Source organism: Schistosoma haematobium, chromosome 4 (assembly GCF_000699445.3).
Source record: "Schistosoma haematobium chromosome 4, whole genome shotgun sequence".
NCBI lineage: Eukaryota > Metazoa > Platyhelminthes > Trematoda > Strigeidida > Schistosomatidae > Schistosoma > Schistosoma haematobium.
In genome coordinates this window covers 43,958,471-43,977,859 of record NC_067199.1, presented here as the reverse complement: position 1 = coordinate 43,977,859, position 19,389 = coordinate 43,958,471, and the positions used below count along the sequence as shown (strand labels likewise).

The following is a 19,389-nucleotide window of genomic DNA, read 5'->3' as shown; positions in this document are numbered from 1 at the left end:
ATAAAGGGCTTCCTAGTTTTTAATGGTCATCTAACTGCAGTCAGTGAGTGGTGTGAGTTCCAAATATTGGTGTTAATTTAGTCTTGAATATGTCTTATTTCGTGATCGATCCGAGAGGAAGAGGCTACTGCACACAGTTCAGCATTTTTATTCTTTCCCTTGTATCTATTGAACGGCTTCTGTTAGCTTATTGTTTCGTTGATCCGACGCTTCATCATCATTTGCATTCGTACATTGGCTGCATACAATTCGATATACCTCTCAAAAATTGGATTCTGGATTATTATTTGAACACACGAATATTGGTACAAGAGAGCGCCAATATATATGCGCCACACAAAACAATGAGAATTCGAAGAGAAATAGAAAAAAAACTAAGGAGCGCAAAAGAAAAAGAGAACAATAACGAAGAGATTGGTGTAAGGTAGTGTGGTAGTAACGAGGGAACGGAAAGGTACAATCAGAAGAAATCTTTCAGGTAAAGGAGACACAACCACTTTTTATGAAGAAAGTAAAAGAAGGTTACAGCAGGATCGCCACTGGCTTCTATTCTGAGCCATATCTGATAACGTCTCTAGCCACTGTGTAGCACCATCTCTCAGACCCCAACCAGGGAGTCGTGAAGGACCAACAGAAGCCAGTCCTTTGCAGCTTTCTTTCATCCCACGACACCATGTCATACACTGACCACCTCTCCGCTTCTTCCAACCAGTCCCAGAGTCGGCAAATAATGCACGACGTGGAATTCTCTGGGACGACATTCGTAGAACATGTCCAAGCCACCGAAGTCGGTGTTTCAAGATGGTGACACCAATTGAATTATCATCTCTGTGCCCGAACACACGATGCCGAACCTCTGCATTACTGACATGGTGTTGCCACTGAATGTCAGCAATCCTTCGGAGACAGCGATGATCGAATACAGAGAGTCGTCTAACGTCCTCAACTCGGAGAGGCCAGGTTTCACAAGCATAGAGCAAAACTGCTCTCACCGACGCGTTGTAGATCCGACCTTTTACAGCCAGACTAACATCACGAAGGCGCCAAAGATGGCCCAGATTGGCATAAGCCGCTCTGGCTTTCACTATACGTGCATTGATCTCATCACTCACACCCCCACCAGCACTTATGCAGCTACCCAGATACACGAACTTCTCGACTACTTCTATCTGCTCACCATCCAGGGTGAGTACAGGATTGGAATCCTGCCAGTCTTGTAGAAGTACTTTGCACTTCGAGGGTGCAAAGCACATACCATACTCACGGACACTGATTACCAACTGATTAAGTGCGGATTGCATTCCTTCGGCATTATCGCACAGTAAGACAATATCATCCGTATACTCAAGGTCGAGAATTCTTTTTCCAGGAAACAGATCTACACCGCCACTACTTACATCCATCAGAGCTGTTTCCAGAATTTCATCGATGGCAAAGTTGAAGAGGAATGGTGAGATTGGGCAACCCTGCCTAACCCCACTGCTCGAATGGAACAATGGAGAGAGGTGGTTGTATGCCCTCACTCTGCCTGAGGTGTTTTTATATAGGGCTTTTAGGATGTTAATAAACTTCTCAGGCACACCCTTCTTCAATAGACAATCCCAGAGAACAGTCCTGTCCAACGAATCGAAGGCAGCCCTGATGTCAAGAAACACTACGATTGTTGGCCTTTGATAAGTATGGCGGTGTTCTAACATTAGGCGGAGGGTGAATATATGATCAATACATCCTCGACCAGAACGAAACCCAGCCTGCTCCTCGCGAGTCAATCTTTCTCGGGTTTTGAACAACCTACGAAGTATGACGGAAGCCGATAGCTTGGACGCAATCGGAAGTAAACTTATCCCCCGATAGTTGTTACAGAGACGACGTGAACTCTTTTTAAAGATAGGGACAACTATCGACTCATTCCATGACGTTGGAACACACTATAGTTCCCAAACCTTTGTAAACAACGTCGTCAATTCCTTAGTCAAAAAGTCACGACCATCTTTAAAAAGAGCCGGAGGTAAGTCATCTGGGCCAGGTGATTTGTAACGCTTCAAGAGTTGGAGTTCCTTGCGGACTTCCTCCTCATTTGGTGGATCAGTCGTCACCGGCCATGGAGGGCAGGACAGTCTGACCGATGTTGCCGGAGCAGCAGGCCAGTTGAACTGCCCTTCGAAAAATTCTGCCCATCGTCCAAGACGTCGATGGATGTTAGTGATTGGCATCCCATCATCCTCGCAGATTGTTTCACTCACAACAGACTTCTTGCTGCCAGTGGCTCGGATGAGCTGGAAGAGCTTCCGGTAGTTACCAGATGCAACTGCTGCTTCCAGCTCATTAGCACGCATCGACCACCAGGCTTCTCGGTCCTTACACAAGCTTTGCCCAATTTCCTTACGTAACATCCTTCGTTTATGGTCAAACTCACGGTCACCCGGAGTAGACCGACGGGCTTCAATGAGTTGTAAGGAACCAGAAGAAACCCAGTGCTTAAAAGCGGGACGTTTCGCAAACCCACAACTGACTGATCCCGCCATTTTCATGGCGTCATGCAATTGCAACCAATGCTCGTCTATACTTTTCGGTGGAGTGGTAGCTAGCCTAGAGGCTAGCTCGGTTCGATACTTACTTGCAACAGAAGTTGCAACCAGCTTGCTAATATCAATCCGTTGATGGCGGTCACTTCGTTGTCCACTGAAAAGTAAGGTAAGATTGGCGCAGACCAAGGCATGGTCAGAGTCCAGATAGGTACTCCAAAAGGAGCGGCAGTCTTGTACACAACCACGCCAGCGGTAGCTGATCGCGATGTGATCAATCTGAGTCCAGGCTTGAGATGCAGAGGGAGGACGCAAGGTGGCACATCGGCGATGACTGTGCCGAAAGTTAGTGTTAGCCAGAAACAGGTTGTGGTCTGTGCACAGTTGCAGTAGACGGTCCCCGTTATCTGACCTGCGACCAACGAGTCCCCATCGGCCACCTAAACGACTCTCTTCTGTGCCTAGACGCCCGACCTGGGCATTCAAGTCTCCGGCTAGTACTACAATATCTGTCGAACGCACTTTCTGGAGAAGAACAGATAAGTGGTGGTAAAACTCATCCTTGATTGCATCCGAGCTGCAATCTGTCGGGGCATAGGCGGAGATGACGAAAAGACATCGTTTCTCACTCCGATTTCTTCTCACTTTGATGGAACTTTCTAATCTAACAGCACATAACCGACTGTTAATAGGGATCCAATCGACTAGTGCTGCCTCAGCTCTAGCGCTTAGTGCGACACCAACGCCAGCAAGACCAGATGAAGATGCCACAGGGTCCCCGGATAAGCGCACGTAAAACAAGCTTTTCGAAGCGATTGGTTCATACGCCATTTGTTCCCGCAGGATACTGGAGCCCATGCGCAACATGGATTTGGTTTGGGATCCGGTTAAAGAGCCGGACATTCGCTTTTCGTCCTCTCATTTTCGTAAACAACACCCCCGTCACGAGAAGGCAATGAGTAGGACTTCCCTGACAGCCTCTGCCAAGGAAGTCCTACTTATCTTAGTGTTTCCATGTTACGATTGATAGGAAAACCATTAGCTGTACATACCGTCATCTATTATCCGGTATTCACTACCAATGCATATTCAAATAGCTTAGTCTTTTTGTACTTATCTATTTCTGCCTCCATTCAAATATATCGTTCTTCACTACCCTTTTTTTCCTTGTCTTCACTGTACCGTATATCGAAAACTACTGACTGGAGTGTCATCCGGTTCTATCGACATCTAAAACATCACATTCATAACTTTCATTTCAGTGATTTGCGTTTCCCGTGAAGTCAAATTTCGTTAAGAAGAAATTTCGATGGGCTAACTATGATATCTTTCAGATTGATGTTTTCTTTCTTCTGTTATATAATTCACTTATCAAGCGTGGGTTTGATTTAATTCATACGTCAGTTATATGAAGAGTATGACTTATAAACGAACTGATTAACTACTTAAAATAATATAGGCAACCAAGCTATATTCATTCTACTGATGGGAAATCGAATGGTTCAACTGACATTACGAATCCAACCGTCCCATGAAAGTATCATTTATACTCAGTTTAAATCTTCTCCTTAACATAATAAGTTTCTTTCATTTATCACATGTTACATATCCCTCCCACTATATGTAAAACTAGTTGTGGCGAACACTACTCACAAGATTGTTAATAAGTGATATATTGAGGAACGTCAAATGGAAGTTACTACAGTTGACTGCCGAAGAAAAAAATTCCAGGAGGTCAAAAAGCACGGTATGTACAGAATACTTTGAAGACCAAAAGAGAAGCAAGAGAAGGCAACCTAGAGTCAAATTGTCTTAGTGTCATCTATTACTGACGATACTTTCAGACTCAACAGTTGTTTAACTGCCCAGGCTATTTACACTACAGTCCAAAAGTTGTAGCTGATGAATGCGGTACTCCAAGGCATCAATCGTCGATTTACATCTTGTGTATTGTTCACTGCAAGTTAATTCTAGGCTGTTTTCTCTTGTTCCTCTTCTAGTCTTCATGATATTCTGTATATGGCGTGCTTCTTAACCTCCTGAGTGTTTTCTCTTCGGCAACTTCTACTTGATGCTCCTCTACATACTACTTTTACAAGCAGTCTTATAAGTAGTAGCATTCATTCACCACAGAGTAGTAGTAATACACATATTAAATTCAATTATTTTTTCTAACATTTATATTTCAGTCGAGATTGTCCAATTTTTTATATGCGAATGAAATCACGTAAAGATGTCGATGAAGCATATAAAACAATTCAACGTTTTGGTAATCCTAATTGGTAAATCAATAAGAAAAAAGGAGTCACATTCATTGAATTAGTCTAATCCATTGTAAAAAAACAAAACAAGAATATCCTTTAAGATCATTTTATCCATAACATTTTCCTCTCAGGTTTTGTTTAGTTCTCTCTTTATTCCAGAGTTCAAATCTTTTTTTATTATATTTTCTGTTATAAAGATTTTTTTTTTTGGTATTTTGAAAAGTGCATTTCCAAATTATTGTACTTCACATTTTCATTGTTTAACATATTTTTTTCTTTATTGTAGTGCACTTTGTTTTGTTAGGAATTAAAAAAACCTAGGCGATTGAACACATTCAAAGTTGGAACAATTAGGCGGACGAAACGTTATCAGTTGAGATTGCTGGGACACGTGTTACGTATGCCCAATCAACGACTGCCTCGGCATGCGATGTTTTACGGTGTAGGAGTAGGTTGCAAGAAAGCTAGGGGTGGCCAGACCAAAACATGGCACAAATCCATGAAGTCACTAGACAAGTGAACTGAGCCGTGTTAGTAGGTGTAGACTACCTCGATTGGATCCGCAAGACGATAGCAACCGATGGTTAGAGACCCTGAATGACATGGGTCAAAATCGTTAGTAATGGTGTGAGCAGGTGCATCCACTCTTTGAGTTCTCCCAAATTCTAATCTCTTGATTCCTCCTTGTCTTTTTTCTCTTCCCAAATTTATTTCACTGTATTATACTCTTTAAATAACATCTTCAAACCCTTATCTTTCCAATTACTGCTTAGACTCTTACCGCCTCTACCACTACGGGATTTGAATCGACAGCTGGATCTCTGTGCTAATGTGGTGTGGCAACTCGGACTGATGTACGTACGTACGAATTTCTAAAGTTGTTACTGACTGACTGATGGACAAATCAATCAGATTTAAGATAACAAGTTTTGAATTTTGACACGAAATTCACTCATCCATTTGACTAAATTCAGAGTCTTGGCATTATAGCTGATGTCAGTTCGTAATGAAAACCTATATATCTAATTCCTAACATTAAGCGTCAACTGTAAATCACAATTCTAATTTCTCACACTAATTTATTACCTTCATTTGATCCTAGTTATCAGGTGGATAGTCTCAAGGTCAGTCTACGTCGTCCATACATTATAGTCCCACCCAAGTAGGCTATTCAACTTAATAAACTTCATGTTTTTGAAGTTACTAGAGAGAATGGATAATAATGGGATAACAGAACTTCTTATTGTTTATGGTAAATATGTAAGATTCTGATTGGAAAATAAACGAATTATAATCCATATAAAGATCAAAGTGAACTAATCTAGTGGTGGACGTTTAATGCTGGTATTGGTGAATTCATTTATTGATCACAGCACAAATTTGTACGTTTAAAGATAGGGATGTAATTATATCGATGTCCTCCTAAAATGTCACCCTCATAAGAGCATGTATTGAAAGGATATGCATCAATCAACCATGTTCGGACTTCAGAAAACACCAAAAAGGCGACTTAACAGTGTAATTTAGGTCTAAATATTGCATACGTTTGTAAATATTTTTTAGCACTCTTTAATATACGGATTCATACTGTGCCGTGTTGGTTATGCAGTTGAGTATCGATCTGTTTCCATAATCTACAACTAGTATCCTGGATCTAAGCAACAAACTTTCCAATTTTCTATTTGTTTAGACTGAAATCCTTTTATAAAGCACGTTTGGATGAGTGGGTCCAATAAGTTATCTAAAGCCTCTCTGCCTCATTGCTCGTTCTAATCACTCACTACCAAAAAATCAGCGTCTTTGCTGTCTCCTAAGTACTTTTATTCCATTATGACGAGTCAAAAAAACATGTATTTTGGGACCGAGGTCGTAACATTTTGTAGTCCTAAATGCTTCACTTCAAAATAAACATTATTTTACATCAGAGATTTTGAGTGCTGTTAGAGGTAATGAGGGCGGTTATCACTTCCCGACTGCCCACACCGTGGAAGGGTTCTTCTGGAGGTACCTGAAAAGGAAATCGGATTAGAAGTGGTCTTAGTGACCTGGGAGCGTGACCGCAGTGCCCAATGGACAACTGCTTGAGGTTGGTCACACACGACCTTTTTATGGGCAATTTTTGTGTTAGCTCCGTACTTGTTGAGACCTTACCGCCGGAGACTGATATCCGTGGGATAAGGCGAGGTGTGCATTTTTATAGTCGACCTTTTCTAACCCCACTCCTCCTTGTGGGAAGGCAGCATCGCTGTCATGCTGGTTGTCTGAAGGAAACACCTTACTGCTGTCACACCTCTGTACAGTCAGCAGTACGACTTCGCCTTCGGACCTAGGGTTTGTTGCTTTTAGTCTTACCGCTCTTTAACCGACCTTTCTGACGTGGTAGGACCTTGAGGAACGGTTGTTCCAGCCAGTATAGCTCGGTTGCTTCATCACGATAGGCAAGCCCGACCACCACGTCAAGGTAGCAACAACGGTCGGGATTATTTTACATACAATCACACGACTGTCCTCAGTACCCAAATCAATCAATTTAAAATGAATTCCTAATTATGATGCTTGTTCTTGTTTGAGTTCTTTTTTTGATGTGAACCACTTTAAAAGGAGTAAAAAGACTTATGTACCATAAATATTATCGAATAGTTTCCAGAAAACTTTCCACGAATTTACTGCATAAATTCAAGGAACCTTGTCGTTGATATAACAGCTCGTTTCCACGTAATACTACTATATTTAAGCATATTGGCCTTCTGACTGCTTCAGAAACATTTGCTCTTTTGTGATTCATCACAGCATTAATTAGAGATACTACTCGACATACATTAGTTGCGATAATATCTTATAAGAGTTCGACTCATTCAGGGCATGTTTATAACGATGATAAGAGATTTCACTGGAAATATATGCATTGTGAGGACGAATATACCAGATGAGATAGCATCATTCGAAGTCACATTTACTAAGGATTTCACTAAACACAAGTGAGTCATTCGTACTTGTTTGTTGATACACATAAACATTGGTTCGAGGAGGCACCAAATACATATGCGCCACACTTTATCATTCCATTTGTTTGAGGGTTAATGTACTGACCGAACCCCCAAATGAAAGCAGGTGGTTTTCTCAGGAAGCACTCCGAATCTTTGACCTACAGGTCTAATCTACAAGGCAGTGGAGTGACGTTAGTAGATGCAGTCCCCATGATAGCTGGTGACCAACAATAGGTTCATATGCCATTTTTTCCGGCAGGATTCTGGAGCCAATGTGCACCATTGGTTTGGAATCAAGGTCTCTCAACTCCCCTAGGTGAATCTTCCATATTCATCAACCTGGTCAAATAGCCTATGTATACCATTGGTTTTGGATTGTGGTTTTTCCAACTGTCCTAGGTGTATCCTTTGTGTCTGCCAACACGGTTAAGGCTCCGGTTCATTCGAACAGTTCACATCTGATGAAATGGCATCAGAATTCTGATCAGGATTTGATGCATTTAACATACTTTCTTCATATCAATTAAAGACTTCACTATAAATACTTGAATCATTAGGTGAACCGATGTCTTCTGATAAATAATGTTGGAAATTTGGTTAGGGCTTTATTCATCTGAAACTATTTTCTCACAACAATTTAGACCAGTTGAAATCAGACATTAACATTATTACGACCATTTTTTTCCCACAATGTCGGTAATTCCCATTTGCACAATATGTCCATTTTTCTTGTAATTATTATCTGATCACATTACATAGTATAGTGACTAGGTCTGTTAGAAAACTGATTTGTCGCCAAAATTATATGATGGGGAGGACAAATATACTTTCTGTTTCTATGGCGTTCTACACTAGCACAATAACAGGACTAATGATTGAGATTACATTGTTACTAGATCGATATTTTATACACAAACTGGACCACATTATCTAAAATATATCATTCAAAGTAGAATATAAAAAACTAGAGTATAGACTAGGCAATAACCTTATTCAACAAAATTACAGATAGTTTACACTCAATGAATCGAAATTATAAATCAATAATAGGAAAGGAAATCTCATTTTAAGTCACTCAGCTAAATGCTTTTTTATCCACACTCAGTGGGTAATCACAATTATTTTCACTAATATACAATCTCATAAAGATTCATAAGATTTTTAACTGTCTCATTGAACAACAAAATCATGAGCTGATGGTTATTAGACCACTATTGAAAACCTGGAACCACTGGACGACCGTTTCGTCCTATTGTGGACCTTCGATCTCGCGCACGAACGCTTAACCTCTAGACCACTCAACCCAAGATCTAACGGTGTCAATGTCTAACCTCAACTCAATACTGATAAAAAGAGATTAATTCACATAATAATCATAAAGATGATGTATTTATTAAATAACTTTCATTTAGATTACAAGGTTAACGGTTTTGTGTGTGTATGTGTGGTAGATGATAAATTGCACCAAATAATGATTAGACTAGTTGAAATGTTACATAATAAAATGATAATTTTTTCTATAAAATAAGCAATGAGAATTACATAATTTTCTTATTATTTTCATGATCATCAAATCCATGATTGATTGATTGTAGTTTATTCATCTGAAATATAGATTAGTGTGAAACTGAACGGCTTAGTTTTTAATCAGAGAGAGAAAATATAAAAAAGGTTTCAGTACAAAGTTGTAGAGATCATGAATCGATTGATGTTAGACCATCATTGAAAATTTGGAAGTACTGAATGGCCGTTTCATTCTAGTCTGGCACTATTCAGTAGTGCATATTCACGATCTTGCATTGCTGAAGGGTCCCATATTAGGACGAAATGGCCGTCCAGTACTTACAGCTTTCCACTCGTCGTCTTACATTCATCCACCAAATCTAAATTCAACAATCTCTACAACCCTATACTGATAATTACCATGTGCTCACTAGTAATTAGCTTCGAGTAGTAATTCACGGAGTTCTAATGGTAAGCCGTGACCAATGGGGCTAATCCGTGTCTGGTAGAGACAGGTATCTACCTCAGATAATTGAAGATGGTTGTGCAGTTTTGCGGATTGGTTGACGTTAAACATAAACACCGTCGAATGCTGGCTCAACAGTATAGAGGTCCCATGTGATGGGTCATGGATGCCCACTGCTGAAAAGTCCTGTACTAGGGCTAGGATACTGCCCGGGTGCCAAAACCGAAACAGACGGTCTTCTTAGAGGGCCACACTCGGAGCCTTTGACCTAGAGGTCTAATCCACAAGACAGTGGAGCAACGTTAGGCGATGCACTCCTCATGGTAGCCGGTGACAAACAATAGGTTTATACGCCATTTTTTCCCTCAGGATACTGGAGCCCATGTGCACCATTGGTTTTGAATCCGGTTAAAGTGCCGAACATTCGCTTTTCGTTCTCTCAGTTTCGTAAACACCTGTGGCGCAAGAAGGCAGTGAGTAGGACTTCTGTGGCAGTGGTTGTATGCACATGACCATGTGAGAGCATTTGGAGAGGGTGAGCTGACTCTCCCCACTCTCAGCCGTAGCAGGGCATTTGGGGGCTACTGAACAAACTTTAAATCTTAATGATATTTGTAATGACGGGCAGCAACGTGGTACTTGTTTGAGGAACACAAAATCAAATACTGTCGTGGATATATCAGTCAATAAGGAGGAAATACAAACTTTCATAACTTTTAGCTTTTTAAAAAAAATCTTGTATTTAAGTTCAGGTCCATATTTTTTTACTACTAAAATTAGAAATACCATTACATTTTCATATAGTAATTAGTTTACAGTCTTTACAATAAGTCGGACTAGTCTGAGTCATTAGTCATGAAATCTCTATTTGTGGTTTTTCGAAGTTATCTCCGTGGAAACTTAGTTTCAAAACAAAACTGCAACGATTTTTTCCTTTTAATACAAAAAATGTGTAAGGATTTGAGGGAAAACTAATTTCTTTTTGTGAAAGTGCCATATACTGTTGCAAAGTATAAAAAAATGTAGATTTCTATTTATCAACACATCACAATTATAATACTTATATCATGAATCAATTACTCATTTAACTCGGTTCATATGTTCGAACCCCGTCACTAGAAATACTTGATGTCACAGTCTGATAGTATCATAATCTCGTCATGTCTAGAACTTAGCTTACAGTAATATACATGTTTCTATGATTATTTATTATTGACTTCGATCGATGAGAATAAATGAACTAATAATATTTAAGTTAAAAGCTCATCACTTAAGACTCATTTAGTCTCAGTTTGGTTATTACTCTAAACCTTTAGTTACTTAATCACCAATCATAAAAGTGCAACAGTTTTTTTTCATATAAACATCACTAAGCGTTTCATTGGACAGCTGGATGATCTAGACTTCGCAGATGATCTGGCTCTTCTATCGCACACGCAACAACAAATGCAGGAGAAGACAACCAGTTTAGCAGCAGCAGTAGGTCTCAACATACATCAGTCAGCTACAACGTAGGACCAGGCACATATATGCATCGGTCCAGGTTGCCATATTTACTTTTCCCTCAACATACATAAAGGGAAAAGTAAGATTCTCCGATACAACACAACATACGCCAATCGAATCACACTTGATGGAGAAGCTTTGGAAGATGTAAAAACCTTTACATATCTGGGTAGCATGATTGATGAGTACGGTGGGTCTCACGCAGAAGTGAAGGCGCGGGTCGGCAAAGCGAGAGCAACATATCTACAATTGAAGAATATCTGGGACTCAAAACATCTGTCTGTCAACCAACACCAAAGTCACAAGTTTCAATACAAATGTCTAGACAGTTCTACTTTCGACAAATGGAGACAGACATGAGAAGAATGAACAATAATTGGATAGAACTAGAGAGGAAGGCCCAGGACAGAGTGAGCTGGAGAATGCTGGTCGGCGGCCTATGCTCCATTGGAAGTAACAGGCGTAAGGAAGTAAGTAAGCTTTTCATTGATTCATTTTACTATGTCCATTCTATCACCATGTGGGTTCTCTTTCTAAAACTACTGACTGTATTATTTTGCATTTTCGAATTAATGATAGTAATTTAAATTTTAGATATAGATTGTAGTTGTTAACTATATATACGGTTGCCTTTTGTGACTATAACCTTGTTAAGACTCTATATACCACAGTATATAGAATTATTCATGAAGTTCATTTATAGGTCAATTAAATTAATATAAATTAACGTATTATCATTATGAAACTTACCATCCATATAAGCACCATCAGCAAGAACTAATTGTAAAATACGATCATAATAAATTCGAGTTTTTTCTTCACCTAAAACATTAGTAACAATTTGTTCACTTTCTGTAATTGTTTCATCTTCATCTTCTTGTAATGCCTAATAGTAGAAAATAATTTTTAAGGAAAAAAGTTATATAGAATACTCTGGATAAACGTCATGTTTTTGATTAAGATCATGAACTGACTGATGTTAGACCACCATTGAAAACCTGAAAACACTGGACGACCGTTTCATTCTCTTGTATGAACGCCTCAGCAGTACGCATCCACGATCCCGCTCACGGGATTCGAATCCACGGCCTTCGATCTCACTCGTGAACGCTTAACCTCTAGACCACTACTGAGTCGTCATCCAACAGTGCTAATGTCTAACCTCAATCAATCCGTGAATCCCGCGAGCGGAATCGTGGATGTGCAATGCTGATGAGTTCCACAATAAGACGAATCGGCCGTCCAGTGCTCACAGGTTTTCAACAGTTGTCTAACATCATTTGGCTCATAATCTCATTCAATAACTTAATAGTCTTGTTGTGACCTTGGATGTCTTGTTTTGCTACCACGCGACCTATCGATCAATCCGGATACGAATTATACGGATCTTTACACTAGGCCAACCAATGACGTTCAACCGGTGCGGGCAGTCTAGCGTCCTTACTGGTCCTATGTCTTCCGAGCCCTTCCACTTGAGTCCAGAACAAGATACCAGCTTCCGAATCAGAGCAGATCAGACCAGAATCAGAGCAGATCGTTTATTTCAAGCATACTTAGTTTATATATCAATCACACAGACCGCAACGTACCATAAAATAGGAAATAATATTTGTACACAAATAAGCCCAAAAAGTGGCTGTGAATGTGGGAGGCAGTAGTTAGTAAACTGAACATAACTTAAGAACCGTAAATCGTACAATAATAAATTATAGGCCAAAATAAAGCTTGTCATAAGAGGGATATAAATATACATAGTGTAATTGTTGAGTAGTTATACAATAAGAATATTAGTCCATGAATAGTCCTCGGAAGTTACCTGTAACTTAATCTCCACTCGGATATAACAAGTCTCCACAACCCCATACTGATAAACTTCATGTTGTCAGGTTAACTAAGTTTATCGTAGTCAGTGATTATGGCTATGTTTGACAAGACTATGATTTACGGACAAACTAACAGAATTGAAGATAACAAGTCTTGAATTTTGGGGCGGAATCCATTCATCAATATAGTTAAATAGCATTTTGGCATTATAGCCAGTATTATTCCATAATGAAAATCTTAACTCTAATTCTTCACTTGAACGTTTTACTCTTAATTCTAAAATAAATTACTCCTACTAATTATAAAACTCTTATAGTCTCAGTAAATAAATGAATTTTCTCACGAGCACTTTAGCGCTACCCAAAGGTCGTCCATAAATTCAAGATTTATATACTTAGTGGTATTTAAATTCATTTTGTATTGTTTGTTTAAATCTTCCCATGGGTGAATAGGACTGAAATTGATCAGTCTTTTATTGGCATATGTGCGCCCTGTGCGAATTGTCTCGATATTGCCTTAATTCATAAGGATTATAAGCAAAGATGGTTGGTGGCTAACAGTGGAGTGTAGAACGCGCAGGTACACCAGCTGACGAGTCCTAAATGGGACGAAATGCACGTCCTGGATTCCACTGTTAGCCTTCAACCATCTTTGCTTATAATCTTACTGGTATTTTTCTAAAAAAAATAATTCGTCGAAGTCATATCTCAAGGACTTTTGTTTTATATTTCTCATCATAATTACATCTAGTGTTTTAGGGTTGCCCTCACTTGGAATCCTCAAGGCCGAAGGAAAAGAGGACGACCAAAGAACACATTACGCCGAGGAATGGAGGCAGATATGAGAAGAATGAACAACAATTGTATAGAACTAGAAAGGAAGGTCTAGGACAGGGTGAGTTGGAGAATGTTGGTTGGCAGCCTATGCTCCATTGGGAGGAACAGGCGTAAGTAAGGAAGTAAGTTTTAGGGCTACCAATCGCAGTTTACATTGACTCATGAAACATTTGTCTAAGTCCTATTGGTTACATCATATCCGTACCTTGACCAGTTGGTACGAATGACGTAATTGAGAGTATCAGGAAAGAATTGATATTTATTAACCATTGAAGAATAATCAATATTATGTTTGTTTAGTCCTTAGTGTTAATCCGATTATTTTGATCAAATTGCAATAGAGCCACTAGCTGAAATGGTTTGACATTACATGCTGCAATTTGTGATGTTCATTGTTCGGAGGTAGTCAGTAAGAATCCGTAAACCAAGATTTGGTGCTTGTTACCACACGCCAGCATATGTAATATTGAGGAAACTGATACTGCTTGTGGGAGCAAACGCATTTAATGAACACTAAGAATTAAACAAAGGTGATACTGATTAGTACTGAATTTCCAGCTAACTGTTAACATCTCAACCATAATGGCATCTAGTCTTGGAGTGATTCACTAAAAAACTAAGTGTCACATGGGAAAAATCAGTTTCTTTAAGATTACTGGTTCTATGCTTAAAAGTGGCAACTAGCATAAGACATAGGCCCAATGTTACCTTTCAACTACCTTCAACAACTAAATCTATACATCAATCTTCAAAAAGTGGAATAATCACTGAAAATTTTAGGAATAGTTAAGGAAATAATCTTACCTGAATAACATTGTAAGCTTTAATCAATAATTCAAAGCCTAATTCTTCTTCTAAATCAGCTCTCATTTGTTCTAAACGAAGAAATTGTGTATCGCCTAATTGATTGTTGTTGATTGTTGGTTTTATGATACTGTTATTGTGTAATCTATCATTATGATAATCATTATCTCCATTCTTTTGGTAGATTTTATTCATTTTTCGTTTATGTGAATTTTTCGATACATTACTTATGAATGAATTATCACTGAAACTATCAGTTTCACTGGAATCATCTAAAACACTGTCAGTATCATTGTCGTCATCACTAAGGCTTCCATCATCATCATCCTCACCATCGTCATCAACATCTTGACTAATTTCAAAATCTGATTCGTTCACTTCTGTAACTCGAGCTAAACGACTACCATGAACTGATTTACATATATTAATAAATGATTCTTGACATTCATTATTCAATGTTTCTTTATGATTTTGTTTTGTGTTTACTCCTGTTGTTATATCATGAACACCATGATCATCATCATCATCATCATCATCATCATCGTCTTCTAATTCTTCTGTGATTTCATCATCTGTATTCTTTTCATCCATCATACGAATCTCATCTTTTGTTGTATTCGTTGTACATCCAATTGAAACATTATCTAATCGACTAAGAAAATTACGTAATTGACCACTACTTGTTGTTATATCTTCAGGATGGTTTAAATTATCATTAATATCATCATTTTTATTAGTTACATCATCAAGAGTATGATTTTTATGTGATTGTCTGAAAACTGAATTCATTTCAGTATAACTATTATATGAGGTTTCTTCAGTTTGTTGTTCAATTTTACTAATTCGTTGAATAGGGAGGTTGATTGACACTTTAAATACAATTTGAATAGTGTATAATAAATAAAAAAAATACATACAGAGTAATAGGATCAGTGATGGTAAACAATAATAAGAATAGAGAAATCTATTTTAGGAATCAAAGTTACAAGACCAACTCAAAACCTTGGCATCCAGTGACTCCAATAATAAGCAGAGATTATGGTAGTTAGTAGTGGAATCCAGGATACACGTTTTGTCCTATTCAGAACTCACCAAGTGGGTGTACCTACATCACTGCTTATAATGCTTGTGAATTAAGGCAATATCTTGGCAATCCTCACAGGATGCACATATGTCAATATGAGACCGATCAATTACATTTCTAAACACCTTTAGGGAGATTCAAGTGGAGTAACAACAATTTGCCACATAACACTTGGCTATAACATAATCAACGCAGGTTCATAGTAAGAAAATAGATCTTCAGCAGATCATATTATAAGAATCTTTTAAGATCTAATTGTTGGGGCGATCCAGAAAACTTTTCGTAAAGGACAAGAAAGACTCACGAAACACTAAGAAACATTTAATCTAATTAGCGTTCACTTGAAGTTTTAGCCAGAAACATTAAGAAAGTAAAAAGTTAAATGTGGAGTTTCTGATTGGATGATTACTACACTGCTACTATGTTTAGTAGAATTCCAGAATTTTCGAGAAAACCAAAGTCATCTAAAATACTATAAAAACATTATATTTTCTGTACTAAAACGAACCTTTGAAGTAAAGTGCTTCTCGCATATTTTGCGCCTTTTCTCTTGTGTTCAGGTCGCTGTGTAGTTCTAGCTTGGGGGTTACGAGAATAGCATAGGAACCGAATATAGCGTTCAATTAGCAAGACTGATCACTAATATCATGCCTATGGGATATGTATTTAATTGTTTAGTGAATAACGGGAGAAATTTGTAAGCTTCGAGTGAACCTATAAACTTCCATTGTTTGTTCTATAATTCCTTAGTTATTCATAACGAATGACGTGCTGTTTGTTCTACCCTGTACTATTTATGATATAGTTGTTTCCAAAGTATGATTTTCTATTTGGTACGGTATTTAGCCAAGCATCTTAATTATATTACTGTCGACTTTGAGTATTCATCAGATTGAGTACAATAGAGAACTATTCTGCTTCCTATCTGCATCTTCTACAAGGAGGCACCAAATACATATGCGTCACACAGATCTCATTTGATATGTGTGAGGGCTGTGATACTTCCCAGGTGCCCAGACCGAACCAGGTGGTTTTCTTAAGGGATAACACTCGGAGATTTCGACCCAAAGGTCTGATCCATAAGGCAGTGGAGAAACGTAAGGAGATGCAGACCCCATGGTAGCCGGTGACCAACGATTGGTTAATATGCCATTTGTTCCTTCAGGATCCTGGAGCCCATGTGCACCATTGGTTTGGAATGAGGGTTTTCCAACTCCCCTAGGTGGACTCTCCGTATCAACCAACTCAGTTAAAGCGCCGGACATTCGCTTTTCGTCCTCTCAATTTCGTAAACAACCCCGTCAATAGAGGGCAATGAGTAGGACTTCCCTGGCAGAGGCTATATACTCGTGGCCATGTGAGAGCACTTGAAGAAAGAGAGCGGAATCTCCCCACTCTCGGGTGTACCAGGGCATCTTCTAACTGGTCACTGGATTGGAATAAGCTTTAAGACTATTAAATATCAAGATCTTAGTTTGCAAATTCCAAATTCACTGATTCTACTGACACTACAGATGAACTAATTGATAATCCTAATCTTGACACGTAATATCGATTATCGATCACAAACTATGAAACAAACTGACAATCACAAAACACAACATACTGTATTATCTAAATGATAGTAACTATGAAATGAAATAAATTCATTAGTCACTTGGAATTACATCCATTACTCAATTATAATTGATACATACCTGATCGTTTTCTGTGATTATTTAAATGATCATTGAATGATTTTTGTTTATTTAATAGTTTTATATCAATTTCTGATATTGTTGAATGATTTGAATAAATATCATCCATATCATCGGATAATAAAGCAACATCATTAGAATCATTTGTATTTGAAGTTAATATAACTTGTAACATACTTTGACGTACTAATTCAATATCTTGTTCATCATCTTCCATATCTAATTCTTCTTTCAATTGTTCATTAAGTATTGTTGGACTATTGTTGTTGTTGTTGTTGTTTATCACTGGTTTTTCATTGACATTCCAACAATTGATTTCATCATCTGTCTGATGATTTTTCTGATAAACATTCATGCTACTAACAAAATGTAAGTAATACAGATGTGTTTTAGTAAAATAATTATGAGTAGTTTCTTTTTTTTCAATCTGATGTATGGAAAAATAATTACTAACGGGAAACATGTTGAATTTTTATGGCATTGAATGTAGTTGAGTACCATTAACAAATCAATAAATGACTATGATGGAACAAAATATTAATCTAATACTTAGTCTATAACTGATGAAAAATTACATTCAATAGGTGATGGGCGGTTTCATAGTGAAAGATTTATGCTTCTTAGTTGAAATTTTGACAAAAGCTATTGGTCTGCGGTTGTATTCACATCTAATTCAGTTAGTATGCCAATAAATGAATCATGATTTTCATCGGGACAGTAACTTAAAGTAAAACTTTTTATAGGTAAGTAATATAATATACCATTGTGGGTCAGGGTAATTTTACATTGGTTTTCAGGAGAACCAGACACTATCCAGGCTTTCACGTGACAACCCAAACAGTACAGCTCAATCCCGTTTAACAGGAGATCCAGACACAGCCTAAGCTTTAACGCTACAATCTGAATAGTACAGCTCAATCCTGTGGCTCAACCACACAGGTACCAAGCACCCTGGTGGATCATTCGCACCATTCATATATACATCCACATCGTGTATAATTATTCTGATCAATGATCGCGTGAATCAATTATACACAGCACGAACACGCCAAAGTTGACCTATTCCGCTTACGCAACAGTCAAACTCATTAATGCTAGCAATGGTGACATACCTTACAATGACCCTTGAGAACACTAAAAAGCAAAAACCAGTATAAATGAAATCGGTTAACCAGCAAACCAATTACACGCATGAACAGTCAACAAAACTTGACAAAGTAATGCCGAACCTCGAGTCTCATGTGAGACCTTCAGCTCAACATAGCAATATAGCTTTTACTGCATAGAATACATATGTAGGGTAGTAAACGAAATAGCCCAGCCTGAAGCGTCAGGGCTTAAACAACGCTTAAAACCCATACTATTACAAAACCACCAAGATCATTTTTATCTCCTTTGCGAAATTCTAACTGGGAGACCAATGAGTTAGGAGTAGTATCCATATATAACATGACAAGAAAAAGAGCAGGTGTAAATCGTCAAGCACAAATCTTAATGTGCGTGTACATATTATACATCACTAAGTTGTACTCAATCAGATAAGTAACACAAAGAAAACCCTAATGAAAAAAATATTAATCCGTTTAAAAGTTATGAAGGAAAATGTGACCCGAAAATTTCCCATGGAAAATCCTTGCGGCAAAATCCTATAGAAATGCCCGAGACAAAGAATTTCGTGAAGACACTTTTGACCATAACTTTTGAATGACTCAACCGATTTCGTTCACTCATTTTGTATTCGATTTCTGTTGCAAATATCTATCTGATAACTCATAAAATATTGCTATACATTGGCTGGGGAAAATGTTTTAGTCAAAAAACTGAAATTCTCTCGGACTTTTCATAGAAAAATAAGAAATTTGAAAATTTTTTCTGATGGACAAAATCTCTTGA

At 38.1% G+C, this 19,389-nt stretch overlaps 2 protein-coding genes across 3 annotated transcripts in view; one reads left to right on the top strand and one right to left on the bottom strand.

Moving 5' to 3' along the window:
- Window positions 1-6,858, top strand: part of POLD1_1 (DNA polymerase delta catalytic subunit) — a gene marked incomplete at its 3' end in the record, with an annotated part of 40,669 nt that extends 33,811 nt beyond the window's left edge. The window contains exon 17 of one of the 2 annotated variants that reach the window (XM_051216517.1): window positions 4,715-6,858. In XM_051216517.1, coding sequence (XP_051067112.1) covers window positions 4,715-4,811 — 97 coding nt within the window. The remainder of the gene's footprint in view (window positions 1-4,714) is intronic. The other variant, XM_012938482.2, reaches the window with a different exon arrangement.
- Window positions 6,859-9,146: 2,288 nt separating this feature from the next.
- MCM8_2 (DNA replication licensing factor mcm8) overlaps window positions 9,147-19,389 on the bottom strand; it is a 67,312-nt gene continuing 57,069 nt past the window's right edge. Inside the window, exons 26-29 of the mRNA XM_051219401.1 lie at window positions 17,497-17,855; window positions 14,716-15,584; window positions 12,002-12,137; window positions 9,147-9,380 (exon numbers count right to left, since the gene is read on the bottom strand). Coding sequence (XP_051067111.1) covers window positions 9,373-9,380; window positions 12,002-12,137; window positions 14,716-15,584; window positions 17,497-17,855 — 1,372 coding nt within the window. The 3' untranslated portion in view covers window positions 9,147-9,372. The remainder of the gene's footprint in view (window positions 9,381-12,001; window positions 12,138-14,715; window positions 15,585-17,496; window positions 17,856-19,389) is intronic.